Genomic DNA, 20,903 nt, shown 5'->3' on the forward strand with positions numbered 1-20,903 from the left:
TCTATGATGTCCTGCTGCAATGAATGGAGTGGCAATCTCAGTCTGGACCAGGCCACGCCCCCAATGCATTGGAGGCGTGACCTGGTCAGAGTCCAGGCTGAGATTGCCACTCCATTCATTGCAGCAGGACATCATAGATGTGCGATTTCCAGAGGTCACCCTTCCTTCCTTTATCTGCCATTGTGCCAGTCACATGGTCTGTGCCAATCACGTGATCTGTCTATGGTTGCCATTCAGGCACAACCATAAATATAATATTTAAATGCTAACTTCCAAATTAAATTAATGGAAGCCAAACCAACTAGTTCAGAATTACATTCTCTAAACTGCTCTAAAAATGACACTATTTGTCCCCTGCAAGAATCTCTTGAAGTTAAAAAAAAAAGTTGCCCCAACTCATCCCACACTATAAATACTGTAAGTTCTCATTTTACCTGCAGTGAACAGGCAGGGAGCACTGGGAGCCAATGCTTGGTTAAAGAGACTCACCAGACCATTTTAGCCAAAATCTTTAGACTATATGTGCATTTAGTGTAGTTTATGTATGTTACTTACCTGTAAAGGCCCTACTTGTGTAGACATCCAATAGCCCTGAAACTGCTGCTGGATGCCACCGTCTTGAGCTGGGTACACTCAGTGGCAGCCCGTCCATAGAGGGCGCACGGGCGCCGCCTCCCCTATCCATGCGTCCGCCCCCCTGATCTACATATCAGTGGCGCCGAGCCATGGATTCCAATGCGTGGGGGGGGGGGGTTTGAAGCACCTGATTTTCCTGTCGGAAAACCATGTTTGATCAGCAGCATGCAGCCAATCAGCTGCAGTGCTGATCAATGTATTCTGACAGCAGGGAGTCCCCGCCGTCAGAATACAATAGTACAGCGGAGGGACCTATATTCTTCATGTCTTAGCGTGACAACGTTCACTCACTGTACTGTATCTATAGAGGTTCAGCGTTGTCACCTTAGGACAGCACTACTAAAACTGAACACAATGCTAACTGATAACTAAGTGCGCAGGCAGTTACCAGCTTTCTGTATTTCTGGCAGGTTCAACAGGTATGTTTTGAGCTTACAGAAAAGATAAACAACAATAGAAAGAGACTTAAAAATAAACAAAAACAGAGCCATGGTATTCTTGATTTTTTAAAATGATTGATGTAAAAAAAATTAAAGCGGAGCTCCACCCAAAAGGGGAAGCTCCTCTTGTTTGCATCCTCTCCCTCCTCCTTCCCCCCACAACTGAACCATTCACAAAGCCCAGCGCGACTTGCGCATGCACAGCAGGAAACTGGCTGTGAAGCCGGAAGGGTTCAGTGCCAGTTTCCCTTACCTAAGATGCCCGATGCTTGCACCCAAAGCCAATTGAAGAATCGGCTTAGGTGCCGACGTCACTTGATCCCTGGACAGGTAAGTGTCCTTATATTAAAAGTCAGCAGCTACGGTATTTGTAGCTGCTGACTCTTTTTTGGGGGGGTGAATGGAGCTCCTCTTTAAGTTTATTGTCACTTTAATGCTTAACTTAGTAGACAAAAAGGGAGTAAATAAGGCCCCTTTCACACGAGGTGGACCCCGATTAGATCAGCAGGGGATAAGCAGAGTAGGCGGATGACAGGTCCGTGTCCGCTTAGTTTTTGTAGAGGAGACACAAGCTGAGCCTGCTCTGCTCTATGGACATGTGGAGTCTGTTTACAACGGTCTGTCCTCCGATACGATCTGCCTAGACAGAGGGGGGTGGATCCACTTACGTTTTTTTTAGCAGATCGGATTGGAGGTATGTGGACAAAAGTCCATTTACACCCACTGGTCTATAGGGGTGAATGGAGGGTCCAATCAGGTCCACCTGAAAAACTGACAAGTGGACCTGATTGGACCCTTTGTTTTAAAGGGGCCTAAGAGACATTTATTGTTAGGGTTTACATACACTTTAGCACTGTAAAAGCATCAGTGTACATAAACCCTTCAGCATTGTAGCTCTTCATCTGTGCTGTAACTACAAGTCCCAGCATTCTTTTTCCAGCAATGTATAACAATTTCCACTAGAACATACCTTTTTTTCTCAGAACCAGTTGTCTTAGTCATTCCTGGCTATCTCCTCCCAAAATACACTGTTAGCCATGTCAGAGGGATCATCCTATATCGCTTTATGAATTTCTTGGAAGAGCAGAGAGAACGCATTCATGTTGAGGGTGGTGATAAGTATAGTCCGCTATTTGTAACATCAGCATTGTATCGTCTGCAACAAGTACACTCTTGGAATATCTGTTATGTGAAATCCTAGTGCCAAATTTAATTGACTTGCATTCCATATTATATCTCGAGCACTGTCAATACCAAAAAAAAATTATGATGAAGTTATTTATAATATACCAAGCTATTCCGATCTAGCATTCAGCTGGATGGTAGAAAATATACAGATCTGTCGGGCTAAATATGGCAGGAAGTAATATATTGCCAACTTTTAATCTATGCCAACTATGTGTACCTGTCATCAGTTTCGAGCCTTAGCTTGATATGGTGGGATGTGAAAATGTCTCCATATTTCACAGCTGCCTAGAATGAGCAATTTTAACTTTTATCGTTGCTGACCATGGTGTACGGCTCCACGGCTCCATTCTATGTGGTGAATCAATGCTACTTATATAAAGCAGCCTTCCTCAACCTTTTTAACTTGGAACTTTCAGGTCTAAGAGAACCCCTGCCAAAAACAACTTTATCTGCAGCTCACAATACAATGGACTGGTGGCCAGTGTGAAGAATGCTTCTTCCATTGATGGTCAGTAGGAAGAATGCTTCTCCCATTGGTGATCGGTAGGAAGAATGCTTCTTCCATTGATGATCAGTAGGAAGAATGCTTCTCCCATTGGTGATCGGTAGGAACAATGCTTCTTCCATTGCTGGTTGGTGGGAAGAATGCTTCTTCCATTGGTGGTTGGTGGGAAGAAATCTTCTTCCATTGGTGGTCAGTAGGAAGAATGCTTCTTGCATTGATGGTCAGTGGGAAGAATGCTTCTTCAGTTGTTGATTGGTGGTAAAAATGCTTCTTCCATTGGTGGTCAGTGGGAAAAATGCTTCTTCTATCGGTGGTCATTGGGAAGAGAGCTTCTCCCATTGGTGGTCAATGGGAAGAATGTTTCCCCCATTGGTGGTCGGTAGGAAGAATGCTTCTTCAATTGGTGGTTGTGGGTAAAAAATGCTTCCTACATTTGTGGGCAGTGGGAAGAATGCTTCTTCCATTGGTGGTCAGTAGGAGCAATGTTTCTTTCATTTGGGGTCAGTGAGAAGAATTTTCCTCTTACAGACAGCTAAAAAGATCATCGGTGCCCAGGTTACTTATCAGAGATGGTGAAATTGCTCTTTGTTGAAGGGGCCCCTAGCAACCCCTGGAGTGCTCTCACACTGAGGCGATGCTCTGGCAAGACGTTAAAAAATGTCCTGCAAGCAGCATCTTTGGAGCGGTGTATACACCGCTCCTGCCCATTGAAATGAATGGGCACCGCTGCCGAAACGCCTGCAAAGTGCTTCAGCAGTGGCGCTACACGGGCGCATTTAACCCCTTCATCGACCGCTAGCAGGGTTAAAAGCAAGAATAGCGCCGCTAAAATGACTGTACATCAACCCCTCGGTGTAGTTAAACCTCATTGCAAGAGTGACAAGGACCAAGAGGAAAACATCCCAGTGGGTGTTTCCAGTACATATACGCTAGATCCCTTATGGAGTATTATGTAACATTTGGCAGATGATTAATTGGAGTAGACCTATAGGCCATATAGGGAGCGCATCTTGTTTATGTTCATCATTCCTGCAAGAGGATCTTAGTATGAATGAGCAGTTCAGGGATTTCCCATCCCGCTCTCAAAACAAAATCCAAATCGGTTTGAGCGCTGATCAGCCATTGACAGGAAGCCCTGTATTTTTTTTTTATGAATACAAGGTATCCTCCAATTGGCTGAGATAGAGATTGTGAGGTCATCCGCCAACCTCCCCACCTCAGTCATTGAGGAGCAGCTGGAATGCATTTCCGGCTCACTCTTAGGCTCGGTTCACACATGGGCGGCACGACTTGCAGGTCGCCTCAGCGAGGCGACCTGCAAACGACTGCCGGGGCGACTTGCGAGACGACTTCTGCATAGAAGTCTATGCAAGTCGCCCCAAGTCGCCCCCAAAGTAATACAGGAACCTTTTTCTAAGTCGGAGCGACTTGCGTCGCTCCAATTAGAACGGTTCCATAGCACAGAACGGGAGGCGACTTGTCAGGCGACTAGGTCGCCTGACAAGTCGCCCCAGTGTGAACCGAGCCTTACAGTTCTCAACATTGACGTGCATTCCACGCCAGGCTGTCTTGCCTATCTGGAGTTTTAAATGGCCCCCTGTGGTACAGCGGAGGGTGCGGCAGTGCTGCGAGACCTGGTGGTCCTACAGTTTATCAGCCCTAGCATTCTTGATAAAAATCTGCTGCCATCTAAAAGGATAATGAAGATGAAATGAGGGTGGACAGCAAGACAATGATCCCAAACACAAAGCCAAGAAAACTCTCAATTGATTTCAAAGAAAGAAAATAAAGTTGCTAGAATGGCCCAGCTAATCACCTGACTTAAATCCAATAGAAAATCTATGGAAAGAACTAAAGATCAGCGTTCATGGAAGAGGCACATGGAACCTTAAGGCTGGGTTCACATCGCAGCACGCTCCAGCTCACAGCAGGAGTCCGGTGCATCTCCATTCACTGTTTCAGGTCTGATTTCAGCCCGAATTTTGGGCTGAATTCGGGCCTGAAACGGACCAAAAGACACACAAAACTCCTGTGCAACTCGCACCAGAGCCGCTTTGGAGATGTGAAAACCGGCTCCATAGAGAGCCAGTCACAATCTCCTGCTATGCGAATTGGATGCAGGGAAACCCGCCTTAAGATTTGAAACCGGTGTGTAAGAACGGGCCATAATTACACCTGAGCAATGCACGCGACTAGTTTCTCCATACCGGAGGCGTCTTGAAGTGGTCATTAACCACTTCAATACCAGGCACTTTCACCCCTTCCTGCCCAGGACAATTTTGAGCTTTCAGTGCTGTTGCACTTTGAATGACAATTTGACAATTGTGCGGTCATACAACACTGTACCCAAACTAAATTTTTATCATTTTCTTCCCACAAATAGAGCTTCTTTTAGTGGTATTTGATCACCTCTGCGGTTTATATTTTTTGCTAAACAAACTAAAAAAGACTGACATTTTTGAAAAAAAAAAAAGTTTTTCTTAGTTTCTGTTATAAAATTCTGTTTTCTCCTTCACTGATGGGCACTGATGAGTCAGCACAGATGGGCACTGATGAGTTGGCACTGATAGGCACTGATGAGGAGCCGCTGATATGTAGAATTGATGGGCACTGATAGGGGGCATTGATGGACACTAATAGATGGCACTGATGGGCAGCACTGATTGGGCAGGTACTGACAGGTGTTAATGCTGGGCACTGATTGGCACTGTGATGGACACTGATTGGCACTATGGTGGGCACTGATTTGCACTGTGGTGGGCACTGATTGGCACTGGCAGGGGGTTATGATGGGGCACTGACTGGACACCGATTGGCAGTTTATGGGTACATTTGATGGGGCTGTGCTGATAATCAGTGTGCTGATTATCAGCACAGACCCCCCCTCTGACAGGGAGAGCCACTGATCGGCTCTCCCTGTCCGCGCGAACTGAGGAACACCATTTACCGGCACTTCCTGGTTCATGCGATGATCAGCTGTGATTGGTCAGACTGACACGCTGCACTCGCGATCGCCACGCAGCGCGCGCCCGCAGGGCATGTTATCCTGCTGGACGTCATATGACGCCCAGTCAGGATAACAGAACCACTTCCCGGCCGTCAATCTGTTATAGGCTGGGCAGGAAGTTGTTAAGAACAAAGGATTTTGTACCAAGTATTAAATACATTTCAGTTAGCGTGTTCAATACTTTTTCCCTGTGTCATTACTTTTTCTTACACAACTGATCCTATTTGTTTTGGTTTCTTTGTATGTATGGATTGCATAGGTTGTTACCGACATGTGGTGAAAATTTCATGTCAACAGAAACTGCAGAAATATATTTACCTAGAAAAATGGTGACGTGTTCAATACTTATTTTACCCGCTATATATTTACTGTGCATCATTATTGCCAATTTTATCACCTAGATCAGCTAGTTCTTAAATATGAGAAATCTGATGAGTTACTGTTCTCCTAGAGACCTTTTTGCATTTTAATGAGTGAATTAAGTATTTGATTCCCTATCAATCAGCACGATTTCTGGCTCCTAGGTGTCTTCTATACAGGTAACAAACTGAGATTAGGAGTACTTTCTTAAAGGGAGTGCTCCTAATCTCAGCTTATTACCTGTATAAAAGACACCTTTCCACAGAAGCAATCAGATTCCAATCTCTCCACATTGGCCAAGACTAAAGAGCTGTCCAAGGAGGATGTCAGGGACAAGATTGTAGACCTACACAAGGCTGGAATGGGCTACAAGACCATCGCCATGCAGCTGGGTGAGAGGATGACAACGGTTGGTGCGATTATTTGCAAATGAAAAAAAACACAAAATAACTGTCAATCTCCCTCCGTCTGGGGCTCCATGCAAGATCTCACCTCGTGGAGTTTCGATGATCATGAGAACAGTGACGAATCAGCCCAGAACTACACGGGAGAATCTTGTCAATGGTTTCAAGGCAGCGCCATAGTCACCAAGAAAACAATTGGTAACACACTAATTCTGCAGCGCCTGCAAGGTCTCTCTGCTCAAGAAAGCACGTGTACAGGCCCACCTGAAGTTTGCTAATGAACATCTGAATGATTCAGGGGAGAACTGGCTGAAAGTGTTGTGGTCAGATGAGACCAAAATCGAGCTCTTTGGTATCAACCCAACTCGCCTTTTGGAGGAGGAGGAGGAATGATGCACATGACCCCAAGAACACTATCCCAAACGTCAAACACGGAGGTGGAAACATTATGCTTTGGGGCTGTTTTTCAGCTAAGGGGACAGGACAACTCTTCACTGCATCAAAGGGAAGATGGGCAGGGCCATGTATTGTCAAATCTTGGGTGAGAACCTCCTTCCCTCAGCCAGGGCATTGAAAATGGGTTGTGGATGGATATTCCAGCATGACAATGACCCAAAACACACGGCCAAGGCAACAAAGGAGTGGCTCAAGAAGGTCCTGGAGTGGCCTAGCCAGTCTCCAGACCTAAATCCCATAGAAAATATGTGAAGGGAGCTGAAGATTTGAGTTATCAAATGTCAGCCTCGAAACCTTAATGACTTGGAGAGGATCTGCAAAGAGGAATGGGACAAAATCCCTCCTGAGATGTGTGCAAACCTGGTGGCCAACTGCAAGAAATGTCTGACCTCTATGGATTGCCAACAAGGATTTTGCCACCAAGTACTAAGTCATGTTTTACGAAGGGGTCAAATACTTATTTCACTCATTAAAATGCAAATCAATTAATTACTTTTTTAAAAATGCTTTTCTGGATTTTTTTGTTATTTTGTGTCTCAGTGTTAAAATAAACCTACCATTAAAATTATAGACTGATCATTACTTTGTCAGTGGGCAAACGTACAAAATCAGCAGGGGATCAAATACTTTTTTTCATCACTGTACGATTCAATAAAAAAACAAAAAACAAAAAACCCTTCTCTTCAGGCACTGCAATGCATTTTTGAAAAATAACAAAATAGAAAATGCACAATTTAATAGGTAACTAATCTAAATCAACTATTCAGATAAGGGTGTTAGACATACAGGTATTCCTTATTTGCATACTTGGCCTTTGCAAAGACACCTCTGCTTCCACAGAGAGCAAGGGCCCTTCTCTGCAGTGCAATAAACCCACCAAGTACTGCAGGGAGCCTGCTCACCCCACTAAAATCAGAGATCGTTGTGCCCAAGAACTGTCTGCTGCAGGGGAGGAACTATAGAAGACGCAGTATTTGCAATCAATTACAGGTGTCAATATTTCTGTTTCTTTTTTGTTAGGTGCTCCCTAAGTCAAAGATGCATTTGGAGGACTATATGAACTAACATCTGTCAGAGGAAACAGATAAGCAGACACTCTGAAAGTCATCACCAAAATGGTTTATTAATTTACTAGGAACACATGTGGCCGATGACATCCGTAGTATTCAGGGATAAAGGAAAATTTACTTCGGAACTTCATCAAGTTTTGGTTCTAAATGACAGAAACAAAAAAAGGAAATTAAAACAAGGGAAATTAAGCTTACATCAAGTAGATGAAATCTGGCCAAAAGTTCTATATATGGCGACAATTTTTTGCTTTGAAGGATCCCCAATACATGTCAGGTGTCATTTGTGGTCTTTTCTTATGTACTTTGTTTAAATAGTTACGGACCACCCGCCGCAGTTGTACTGCGGCAGGTTAGCTCCCCTGCGCGAATCGCCGTTATTGTACATCGGGCGCATACATGCCGATTTTTGGGTGCGCGCGTGCCGCCGGCACGCCCACGTGCTCATTTGCGAGCGGGGGGGAGGCAACCAGCGGGTCCGGCGGACTCTATGTCCGCAAGCCACTTGCGATCACTCAAGAAACAGGCAAAGCGGGGATCAGTAAGTGTATACAAACAGATCCCCATTCTGTCAGGAGAGAGAGAAGAGAGATTGTCTGTTCCTAGTGATTAGGAACAGCAATCCCTCTCCTCTCCTCCTCCAGTCAGCCCAGCACCCATACAGTTAGCAACACCTCCCAGGGAACAGACTTAGACCCCATTCACACAGGGGCAACACGACTTGCAGGTCGCCTCAGCGAGGCGACCTGCAAACGAATGCCCGGGCGACTTGCAAAACGACTTCTGCATAGAAGTCTATGCAAGTCGCCCCCGAAGTCGTACAGGAACCTTTTTCTAAGTCGGAGCGACTTGCGTCGCTCCCCTTAGAACGGCTCCATAGTACAGAACGGGAGGCGACTTGTCAGGCGACTAGGTCGCCTGACAAGTCGTCCCTGTGTGAATGGGGTCTTAACCCCTTCCCTGCCAGGGACATTTATACAGTAATCAGTGGCTATTTTTAGCTCTGATCGCTGTACAAAATGTCAATGGTCCGATTTGTCTGCCGCAGTAATCATTGCAGATCACCGCCATTACTAGTGTATAAAAAAAAAAAAAAAAAAAATGCCATAAATCTATAGACGCTTTAATTTTTGCGCAAACCAATAAATATACGCTTATTGCGATTTTCTTTTTACCAAAAATATGTACCGTAGCAGAATACATATTGGACTAAACTGAGGAAGAAATTAGTTTTTTTATATTTTTGTTTGGATATTATAGCATAAAGTAATAGTTTTTTGTTCAAAATTTTCTTTTTGTTTATAGCGCAAAAAATAAAAACCGCAGGATGTGATCAAATACCACCAAAATAAAGCTCTATTTGTGAGGAGAAAAAAAGGACATCAGTTTTGTTTGGGTACAACATCGCATGATTGCGCAATTGTCAGTTAAATCGACACAGTGCCGTATTGCAAAAAATGGCCTGGTCATTAAGGGGCAAATCCTTCCGGTTCTTAAGTGGTTAATAATTTGGACCCCAGACCTAAAGTGTACAGATTAGGACCCCTTAAATTTCTGATCTGCATACCTATTTCAGATTGATAACTAGTGGGAAGTAGGGATGAGCTTCAAGTTCGAGTCAAACTCACGTTCGACTCGAACATCGGCTGTTTGCCAGTTCCCCGAACAGCGAACAATTTGGGGTGTTCGCGGCAAATTTGAATGCCGCGGAACACCCTTTAAAAGTCTATGGGAAAAATCAAAAGTGCTAATTTTATATTCATGGTATTGTCATAAAAAGTGTTTGGGGACCTGGGTCCTGCCCCAGGGGACATGGATCAATGCAAAAAAAAAGTTTTAAAAACGTCAGTTTTTCCGGGAGCAGTGATTTTAATAATGCTTAAAGTGAAACAATAAAAGTGTAATATCCCTTTAAATTTCGTACCTGGGGGGTGTCTATAGTATGCCTGTAAAGGGGCGCATGTTTCCCGTGTTTAGAACAGTCTGACAGCAAAATGACATTTCAAAGGAAAAAAAGTCATTTAAAACTAGCAGCTATTAATGAATTGACGGTCCGACAATACACATAAAAGTTCATTGATAAAAATGGCATGGGAATTCCCCACAGGGGAACTCCGAACCAAAATTTTTTTAAAAAAATGACGTGGGGGGGTCCCCCTAAATTCCATACCAGGCCCTTCAGGTCTGGTATGGATATTAAGGGGAACCCCAGCCAAAAATTTTTTTTAAAAATGGCGTGGGGTCCCCCCTTAAAATCCATACCAGACCCTTCTCCGAGCACGCAACCTGGCAGGCTGCAGGAAAAGAGGGGGGGACGAGAGAGCGCCCCCCCTCCTGAACCGTACCAGGCAACATGCCCTCAACATTGGGAGGGTGCTTTGGGGTAGCCCCCCAAATCACCTTGTCCCCATGTTCATGGGGACAAGGGCCTCATCCCCACAACCCTTGCCCGGTGGTTGTGGGGGTCTGCGGGCGGGGGGCTTATCGGAATCTGGAATCCCCCTTTAATAAGGGGACCCCCAGATCTCGGCCCTCCCCCCTGCGTGAAATGGTAAGGGGGTACAAAAGTACCCCTACCATTTCACAAAAAAACTGCCAAAAATGTTAAAAATGACAAGAGACAGTTTTTGACAATTCCTTTATTTAAATTCTTCTTCTTTCTTCTATCGTCCTTCGGTTTCTTCCTCCATCTTCTTCTTCTTCTGGCTCTTCCTCCAGTGTTTTCGTCCGGCATCTCCTCCGTGGCGTCTTCTTATATTCTTCTCCTCAGGCCGCTCCGCATCCATGATGACATACACTATATTGTCAAACGTATTGGGACACCTGCCTTTACACTCACATGATCTTTAATGGCATCCCAGTCTTAGTCCGTAGGGTTCAATATTGAGTTGGCCCACCTTTGCAGCTATAACAGCTTCAACTCTTCTGGGAAGGCTGTCCACAAGGTTTAGGAGTGTGTCTATGGGAAGGTTTGACCATTCTTCCAGAAATACATCAGTGAGGTCAGGCACTGATGTGGACAAGAAGGCCTGGCTCGAAGTCTCCGCTCTAATTCGTCCAAAAGGTGTTCTATTGGGTTGAGGTCAGGACTCTGTGCAGGCCAGTCAAGTTGTTTTTCAGGGGTTGGGCTTGGCCACTTAGTTACATAGTAGGCTAAAAAAAGACACAAGTCAATCAAGTCCAACCTATGTGTGTGATTATATGTCAGTATTACATTGTATATCCCTGTATGTTGCGGTTGTTCAGGTGTTTAATCGTTTTTTGAAATTATCTATGCTCTCCGCTGAAACCACCGCCTGTGGAAGGGAATTCCACATCCTAACCGCTCTTACAGTAAAGAACCCTCTATGCAGTTTAAGGTTAAACCTCTTTTCTTCTAATTTTAATGAATGGCCGGGTGTCTTATTAAATTCCCTTTTGCAGAAAAGTTTTATCCCTATTGTGGGGTCATCAGTAGGGTATTTGTACATTGAAATCATATCCCCTCTCAAGCCTCTCTTCTCCAGAGAGAACAAGTTCAGTGCTCGCAATCTTTCCTCATAACTAATATTCTCCAGTCCCTTTTTCAGCTTTGTTGCCCTTCTATGGGACCCTTTCCAGTTCCATTACATCTTTCCTGAGGACTGGTGCCCAGACCTGGACAGCATACTCCAGGTGCGGCTGGACCAGAGTCCTGTAGGGTGGGAGAATTATCATTTTATCTCTGGAGTTGATCCCCTTTTTAATGCATGCAAATATTCTGTTTGCTTTGCTTGCAGCAGCTTGGCATTGCATGCCATTGCTGAGCCTATCATCTACTAGGACCCCCGGGTCCTTTTCCATCCTAGATTCCCCCAGAGGTTCTCCCCCCAGTGAGTAGATTGTATTCATATTTTTGCCACCCAAATGCATTATTTTACATTTTTCTACATTAAACCTCATTTTCCATGTCGTTGTCCACCCCATTAATTTGTTCTGATCTTCTTGCAAGGTTTCCACATCCTGCGGAGAAATGATTGCCCTGCTTAGCTTAGTATCGTCCTCAAATACTGAGATTGAACGGTTTCCCCCATCCTCCAAGTCGTTTATGAATAAATTAAATAGGATTGGTTCCGTGAAGGGAACTCTTAAGGCAGGTGTCGGCAACCTACGGCCTTCAGGCCGCACCCAACCCACTGCCGCTAAATGTCCGGGCCATCAGTGCACATGATGAATTCACATGCACCCGACCCGCAGACATTTTAACCGCAGTCGGTCTTTCTTGGGATAACAACCAAAGCAAATACATAAATACAACGCTCACAAACACAGACCTATCATAAGTAAAAACAACAAAACCTTGAAGTCCATAAAAACTGGGAAAATACTTCACATCTGGTGTGCAAAAAGTGCAGAGAAAATGTTGCAGAAAGACTTTCAGGCGTACCAAGACACCCCCACATGTGTCCCCACTCACCAGATCACAACGACACCCAGCTTTTCAGTCTGGGAGTCAATACAGACTTAATATAACAATATCCAAAGGATGTCCACTGGATGGCAGATTAAATGATGTGACTTGATGATAGATAATCCTTCAAAATGATTTCTCAGCCATAACACCAGGTACTCAAAAGGAAAAGAAGGGACTAATAGTGAAGTATGCTATGAACAGGTATTTATTGCGCATAAAAAGTGCATACTTACAAACGTAAGTTAAAAACAGGCATTAAATTTGAGAAGAATACAGCAAACGCCGTTAATGGCGTTCTTTCCACGAGACCGGAAGTGAATTCAGTCATGCCGGAAGTTGCGTCAATGCATTTCGCCCTCCCACAGGGCGTCATCAAAGGACCATTTGATGACGCCCTGTGGGAGGGCTACATGCATTGAATCATCATTGTATTTGCCATCCTGTGGACATCCTTTGGATAGCGAACTTTTGTGTGACTGTGTTTATGCAAGCAAAGCTTGAGCGGAATTCCGTCGGAAAAACCATCCAAGATTTTTCAGACAGAAATTCCGCTCGTGTGTACGCAGCATTAGATCGCATTGGACTGTAGACACACACAGTTTGATTACCACCCCCTATCTCCTCCAAGGGCTGCAGCAGGAAATGTGGATAGGGAGTGGTAATCAAACTGTGTGTACAGTTCAATGCTATCTAAGAGCAATCCTGTCTCATGCTGTATAGAGGGCTTGGGATGTTTTTGGAGGAGGGGAGATGGGCGGCTATCTGTGCTGGGAAGTGTAATGGGAATTTGTGGGGGGATATGTGCTAGGAGAAATGGGGGGGATATGTGCTAGAAGGAAGGTTTGGGGGGATTTGAGCCAGGAGAGAGGATTGGGGGGAATGTTTGTGCTAGGAGGGGAATGGGGGATTTGTGCTGAGGGGGGGGGGGATTTAAATAGGGAGGAAAAATTTGTACTGAAAAGGGTAATTTTGGAGGTGGGGGGGGGGTCTAGGAGAAGGAGGGGATTGGAAAAATACAATTTGGGGGGTATTTGGGCTAATACGAGGATTTGGGCTAGGATAGAAAGTTTGAGAAGAAAGAGAATGTGTGTTAGGTGGGTGATTTTTTTGGGGATGAGGGAGATTTGTACTATGTTCCTAGAAGAAGACTCAACAAAAAGTCTGAGGATTCCTCCCAGGGACGAGGTGCTGTTGTACAAACACAGGTTCCTACACTGGTGGCAGCTGCCACACCAGTAACTGGAGGGCCTTACCATCAGCCCCCTATTTCCCTTTGTGCAGCTTCTGAATCACCAACTATCAACGTCCTGGGTGAATTTTTTGGGATGAGTGAGATTTGTGCTATGTTCCTAGAAGAAGAATCAACACAAAGTCTGAGGAACCCTCCCAGGAACCAGGTACGGCTGTAACAACGCAGGTTCCTAAATTGGTCGCGGCTGCCACTCCAGTAACTGGAGGGTCTTCCCATCACCCCTCTATTTCCCTTTCTGCAGCTTCTGAATCACCAGGAGCAGGAGCTTAGGGAGCTTAACAAGTGGCTGAGGAACGGTGCAGGGAGGAGGGGTTTGGCCTCATGGCGAAATGTGCTGACTTTTCAGTTGATTACCGTCTCTATAGCAGTGACGGTCTGCACTTAAATGGGAGGAGTGAAGATGGCCAAAAAGTTGGAAGAAATTTTAAACTAGGTGGTAAAGGGGAGATATCAGAGGATGATTTGCTAGTGATCATTAGGGAGAGGATCTTCAAGTCAAGCCATCATCACTGGAGAGTACACTATGTCACCACTCTCTTGGAAGATGCTCATCTTTGTGTGTGCGGATAGTGTTATGGAATATCTACCCTCAGGAGGTACCCTCTCCAAAACGATAAATACTAGAACCCAAAAATGTCAATCATAATCACCTGTAAAAAAAGCACCTAAGATGTTGGTTGTAAATAGCCTGCCAGGCCCAGGGGGGAACTGAACCAAGTCCTCCAAAAGATACCTCATATCCAAGAGTCGCCAAGAGTGTAAATGTAGACATTAAGATTTAAGGTTCATTAAATATTACAATCTAAAGGGAAAGGTAGAACAAGGGGGTGGGGGGTTGGGAGGAGGAGAGGAAGGGAGGGAGGCAGGGAAGGAGGAAAAAAATGGGGGGGGAGAAGGGAAGGTTGGAGGAAAGAAGGTGGTGAGGGTAGGGGGGGGCTTTCTCTGCTGGGGAAATGAGAACTCTTCCCACCAGTGAGGTCCTTCATTGAGAAGTCCAAGGTCTCACTCACACAGGGTGTATGAACCTGTACCGTGTGGGTGCTGCGTTTACCCCAAAAAGGACATCCATGCGGGTGTATCTGCGCGGACGCACCCTGGGTGCATTCGGGGCCGTGCACCGGCACCCACACAGATGTCACATTGGGTACAGCCGCTGCACCCAGTTGACAGCAATGGGACTGCCTACACAGGATGCTGGTAACACCTGTGCATCCCTGTTCCGGTAATCACAGCCCTCCCATGGGGTACGGATTCATACCCCCGTGTGAATGAGGCATAAGTATGAATGGAATTGTGTTGCTAATTTGGGTACCACTGTACCCCTCTTCATTGTTATTTGGATGTGTTTTATTATAGGAGTGTTATATATTGTAGATTAGGATAAGTGTGTATATGTTGTGGAGGTGTGCGTTATTCTTTGGGTGTGTTTTGGAGTGTTATATATATAGATTGTAGTTTAGGTTATGTTTGGATTTCTTCTGTAAGCACTTTTAGTGCACATAACTGATGTACTCCGCTCTGTGGGGGCGGGTCTTAGAGAACAGAGGCCGCATATGGGCAGCACAGAGGCTTAGTGGTTAGCCTTGCAGCACTGGAGTCCTTGGTTCAAATCCTGACCAGGACACTATCTGCATGGAGTTTGCATATCCTCCCTGCGTTTGCGTGGGTTTCCTCTGGGTACTCGGGTTTCCTCCCACACTACAAAGACATGCTACCTTGCGTCGGTGGTGCAGTAGTGAGCATAGCTGCCTTCCCAGCAGCTGACCCGGGTTCGATTCCCGGCCAACGGTGTTCCGGATCGCGGGTGGAATTACTGCGATTACCCAATAGCCGCAAAACGCAAGGACACGCTTGTGATCCCGTTACTTTCCCCCAATCACGGGACAAGATTGTCGCCTGACAAATCATGCAAACAAAATTGCAGGACGCCTGTTTCCCAAAAGCAGTCCTGCAATTTGTCGGGCAACAATCACGGCAAAATAACGCCTCAATTGGGGTGATATTGAAAGTAAGTGGATCGCAAGTGTGTCCCACGTTTTGCGGCGATTCGAGAATCCGGAACACCTAGGTGTGAACAGAGCCTCCCCGTGTCCATCGTATGACAAGAACTTCCTGCACAGATGTCCCCCCAGAGGGAATATTACACCCTTATTCCCCCTCTTCCAGCACAGGAATATTACACCAATACCCCCTACGCGTGGCGTTACGGTCACGTGGCTACCCCTGATGAAGTCATGTGACTGTGACGCCACGCGTAGGGACAGAAAGGGACCAGAATAGACGCTGGCAAACGAGCTTGCCGCTCGTAGGAGTTCTGCCTGTTACTATTTACCTAATGTGAATACCTCATTGTTGATTATATAATAAAGGCTATTGTTTTCACATACTACACAATCCGGAATCTCCCTTTTTTCTTTCCATCTCTGTATCCATGCAACCACTGAGAGACAAAGACAGTATTTAGATCCATATTCACTGGCCCAGGAGTTTGGTGTAAGGAGGAAGCATATCATACAGTTATTTATACATATGTGGTTACCTCATTACAGCAAGGTAAGAGACCATTCCCACTAGTGTGTGTGGTGTACACGAAGAGGAGTCATTTGCTCCCCGGCACCTGTTGCACTGGGGAAAAAAATCGATTTGAAAATTAATGCCGCTTCACCAGCACCCATCAAATTCCATCTCACCAGCACCCATCAATGCCGCTTCACCAGTGCCAATCAATTTGGCAGGTCAATATACATATACACACATATTTTAAAATTCCATGTCATTGTCATCACATATACAATCTCATTAACCACTTAAGGACCGCCTAACGCCGATTTACGTCGGCAAAGCGGCACGGGCAGGCAAAATCACGTACATGTACGTGATTTGCCTTCCGCGGGTGGGGGGTCCGATCGGACCCCCCCCCGCCGCCCGAGGCGGTCCCGTTCTGTTCCCCGGCGATCCGAGATGAGGGGGAGGCCATCCGTTCGTGGCCCCCCCCTCGCGATCGCCGCCGGCCAATGGGAACATTCCTTTGCTGCTGTATGCTAAACAGCAGCAAAGGAAATGATGTCATCTCCCCTCAGCTCGGTATTCCGTTCCAGCGCCGAGGGGAGAAGACATCAATGTAAGTGCACAACACACTACACACACAGTAGAACATGCCAGGCATACAAAACACCCCGATCCCCCCCCCGATCGCCCCCCGATCCCCCCCCAATCACCCCCCCCCCCCCGTCACAAACTGACACCAGCAGGTTTTTTTTTTTTTTTTTTTTTTTTCTGATTACTGCATAGTGTCAGTTTGTGACAGTTACAGTGTTGGGACAGTTAGTATTACCCCCCTTTAGGTCTAGGATACCCCCCTAACCCCCCCTAATAAAGTTTTAACCCCTTGATCACCCCCTGTCACCAGTGTTGCTAAGCGATCATTTTTCTGATCGCTGTATTAGTGTCACTGGTGACGCTAGTTAGGGACGTAAATATTTAGGTTCGCCGTCAGCGTTTTATAGTGTCAGGGACCCCCATATACTATCTAATAAATGTTTTAACCCCTTGATTGCCCCCTAGTTAACCCTTTCACCACTGATCACCGTATAAACGTTACGGTTGACGCTGGTTAGTTCGTTTATTTTTTATAGTGTCAGGGCACCCGCCGTTTATTACCGAAATAAAGGTTTAGCCCCCTGATCGCCCGGCGGTGATATGCGTCGCCCCAGGCAGCGTCAGATTAGCGCCAGTACCGCTAACACCCACGCACGCAGCATACGCCTCCCTTAGTGGTATAGTATCTGATCGGATCAATATCTGATCCGATCAGATCTATACTAGCGTCCCCAGCAGTTTAGGGTTCCCAAAAACGCAGTGTTAGCGGGATCAGCCCAGATACCCGCTAGCACCTGCGTTTTGCCCCTCCGCCCGGCCCACCCAAGTGCAGTATCGATCGATCGCTGTCACTTACAAAACACTAAACGCATAACTGCAGCGTTCGCAGAGTCAGGCCTGATCCCTGCGATCGCTAACAGTTTTTTTGGTAGCATTTTGGTGAACTGGCAAGCAAGCACCAGGCAGCGTCAGGTTAGCGCCAGTAGCGCTAACACCCACGCACGCACCGTACACCTCCCTTAGTGGTATAGTATCTGATCGGATCAATATCTGATCCGATCAGATCTATACTAGCGTCCCCAGCAGTTTAGGGTTCCCAAAAACGCAGTGTTAGCGGGATCAGCCCAGATACCTGCTAGCACCTGCGTTTTGCCCCTCCGCCCGGCCCGGCCCACCCAAGTGCAGTATCGATCGATCACTGTCCCTTACAAAACACTAAACGCATAACTGCAGCGTTCGCAGAGTCAGGCCTGATCCCTGCGATCGCTAACAGTTTTTTTGGTAGCGTTTTGGTGAACTGGCAAGCACCAGCCCCAGGCAGCGTCAGGTTAGCGCCAGTACCGCTAACACCCACCCACGCAGCGTACACCTCCCTTAGTGGTATAGTATCTGAACGGATCAATATCTGATCCGATCAGATCTATACTAGCGTCCCCAGCAGTTTAGGGTTCCCAAAAACGCAGTGTTAGCGGGATCAGCCCAGATACCTGCTAGCACCTGTGTTTTGCCCCTCCGCCCGGCCCAGCCCAGCCCACCCAAGTGCAGTATCGATCGATCACTGACACTTACAAAACACTAAACACATAACTGCAGCGTTCGCAGAGTCAGGCCTTGATCCCTGCGATCGCTAACAGTTTTTTTGGTAGCGTTTTGGTGAACTGGCAAGCACCAGCGGCGTAGTACACCCCGGTCGTAGTCAAACCAGCACTGCAGCAACACTTGGTGACGTGGCGAGTCCCATAAGTGCAGTTCAAGCTGGTGAGGTGACAAGCACAAGTAGTGTCCCGCTGCCACCAAGAAGACAAACACAGGCCCGTCGTGTCCATAGTGCCCTTCCTGCTGCATTCGCCAATCCTAATTGGGAACCCACCACTTCTGCAGCGCCCGTACTTCCCCCATTCACATCCCCAATCAAATGCAGTCGGCTGCATGAGAGGCATTTTCTTTATGTCCTCCCGAGTACCCCTACCCAACGAACCCCCCCAAAAAAGATGTTGTGTCTGCAGGAAGCGCGGATATAGGCGTGACACCCGCTATTATTGTCCCTCCTGTCCTGACAATCCTGGTCTTTGCATTGGTGAATGTTTTGAACGCTACCATTCACTAGTTGAGTATTAGCGTAGGGTACAGCATTGCACAGACTAGGCACACTTTCACAGGGTCTCCCAAGATGCCATCGCATTTTGAGAGACCCGAACCTGGAACCGGTTACCGTTATAAAAGTTAGTTACAAAAAAAGTGTCAAAAAAAAAATATATATATAAAATAAAAAAAAATAGTTGTCGTTTTATTGTTCTCTCTCTCTCTATTCTCTCTCTATTGTTCTGCTCTTTTTTACTGTATTCTATTCTGCAATGTTTTATTGTTATTATGTTTTATCATGTTTGCTTTTTCAGGTATGCAATTTTTTATACTTTACCGTTTACTGTGCTTTATTGTTAACCATTTTTTTGTCTTCAGGTACGCCATTCACGACTTTGAGTGGTTATACCAGAATGATGCCTGCAGGTTTAGGTATCATCTTGGTATCATTCTTTTCAGCCAGCGGTCGGCTTTCATGTAAAAGCAATCCTAGCGGCTAATTAGCCTCTAGACTGCTTTTACAAGCCGTGGGAGGGAATGCCCCCCCCCCCCACCGTCTTCCGTGTTTTTCTCTGGCTCTCCTGTCTCAACAGGGAACCTGAGAATGCAGCCGGTGATTCAGCCAGCTGACCATAGAGCTGATCAGAGACCAGAGTGGCTCCAAACATCTCTATGGCCTAAGAAACCGGAAGCTACGAGCATTTTATGACTTAGATTTCGCCGGATGTAAATAGCGCCATTGGGAAATTGGGGAAGCATTTTATCACACCGATCTTGGTGTGGTCAGATGCTTTGAGGGCAGAGGAGAGATCTAGGGTCTAATAGACCCCAATTTTTTCAAAAAAGAGTACCTGTCACTACCTATTGCTATCATAGGGGATATTTACATTCCCCGAGATAACAATAAAAATGATTAAAAAAAAAAAATATGAAAGGAACAGTTTAAAAATAAGATAAAAAAAGCAGAAAAATAATAAAGAAAAAAAAAAAAAAAAAAAAGCACCCCTGTCGCCCCCTGCTCTCGCGCTAAGGCGAACGCAATCGGCGGTCTGTCGTCAAACGTAAACAGCAATTGCACCATGCATGTGAGGTATCACCGCGAAGGTCAGATTGAGGGCAGTAATTTTTGCAGTAGACCTCCTCTGTAGATCTAAAGTGGTAACCTGTAAAGGCTTTTAAAGGCTTTTAAAAATGTATTTATTTTGTTGCCACTGCACGTTTGTGCGCAATTTTAAAGCATGTCATGTTTGGTATCCATGTACTCGGCCTAAGATCATCTTTTTTATTTCATCAAACATTTGGGCAATATAGTGTGTTTTAGTGCATTAAAATTTAAAAAAGTGTGTTTTTTCCCCAAAAAATGCGTTTGAAAAATCGCTGCGCAAATACTGTGTGAAAAAAAAAAATGAAACACCCACCATTTTAATCTGTAGGGCATTTGCTTTAAAAAAATATATAATGTTTGGGGGTTCAAAGTAATTTTTTTGCAAAAAAAAAATAACTTTTTCATGTAAACAATAAGTGTCAGAAAGGGCTTTGTCTTCAAGTGGTTAGAAGAGTGGGTGATGTGTGACATAAGCTTCTAAATGTTGTGCATAAAATGCCAGGACAGTTCAAAACCCCCCCAAATGACCCCATTTTGGAAAGTAGACACCCCAAGCTATTTGCTGAGAGGCATGTCGAGTCCATGGAATATTTTATATTGCGACACAAGATGCGGGAAAGAGACACATTTTTTTTTTTTTTTTTTTTTTTTGCACAAAGTTGTCACTAAATGTTATATTGCTCAAACATGCCATGGGAATATGTGAAATTACACCCCAAAATACATTCTGCTGCTTCTCCTGAGTATGGGGATACCACATGTGTGAGACTTTTTGGGAGCCTAGCCACGTACGGGACCCCGAAAACCAAGCACCGCCTTCAGGCTTTCTAAGGGCGTGAATTTTTGATTTCACTCTTCACTGCCTATCAC

The 20,903-nt window shown here is 45.6% G+C and overlaps 1 protein-coding gene across 4 annotated transcripts in view; it reads right to left on the bottom strand.

Moving 5' to 3' along the window:
• Positions 1–20,903, bottom strand: part of ATP5PF (ATP synthase peripheral stalk subunit F6) — a 114,881-nt gene that overhangs the window by 56,617 nt on the left and 37,361 nt on the right. For 2 of the 4 annotated variants that reach the window (XR_012241790.1, XM_073617078.1), the window contains one exon: positions 8,101–8,209. The exons of the other annotated variants lie outside the window; for them this stretch is intronic. Coding sequence is in view for 1 of the 2 variants with exons in the window: in XM_073617078.1 (XP_073473179.1) it covers positions 8,208–8,209 (2 nt within the window). In the remaining variant the exon portion in view is untranslated. Of the gene's footprint in view, positions 1–8,100; positions 8,210–20,903 lie in introns of those variants that run through there. 4 annotated transcript variants of the gene reach the window in all.

The sequence above is a fragment of the Aquarana catesbeiana genome, linkage group LG02, assembly GCF_042186555.1.
Source record: "Aquarana catesbeiana isolate 2022-GZ linkage group LG02, ASM4218655v1, whole genome shotgun sequence".
NCBI classification, from domain to species: Eukaryota; Metazoa; Chordata; class Amphibia; order Anura; family Ranidae; genus Aquarana; species Aquarana catesbeiana.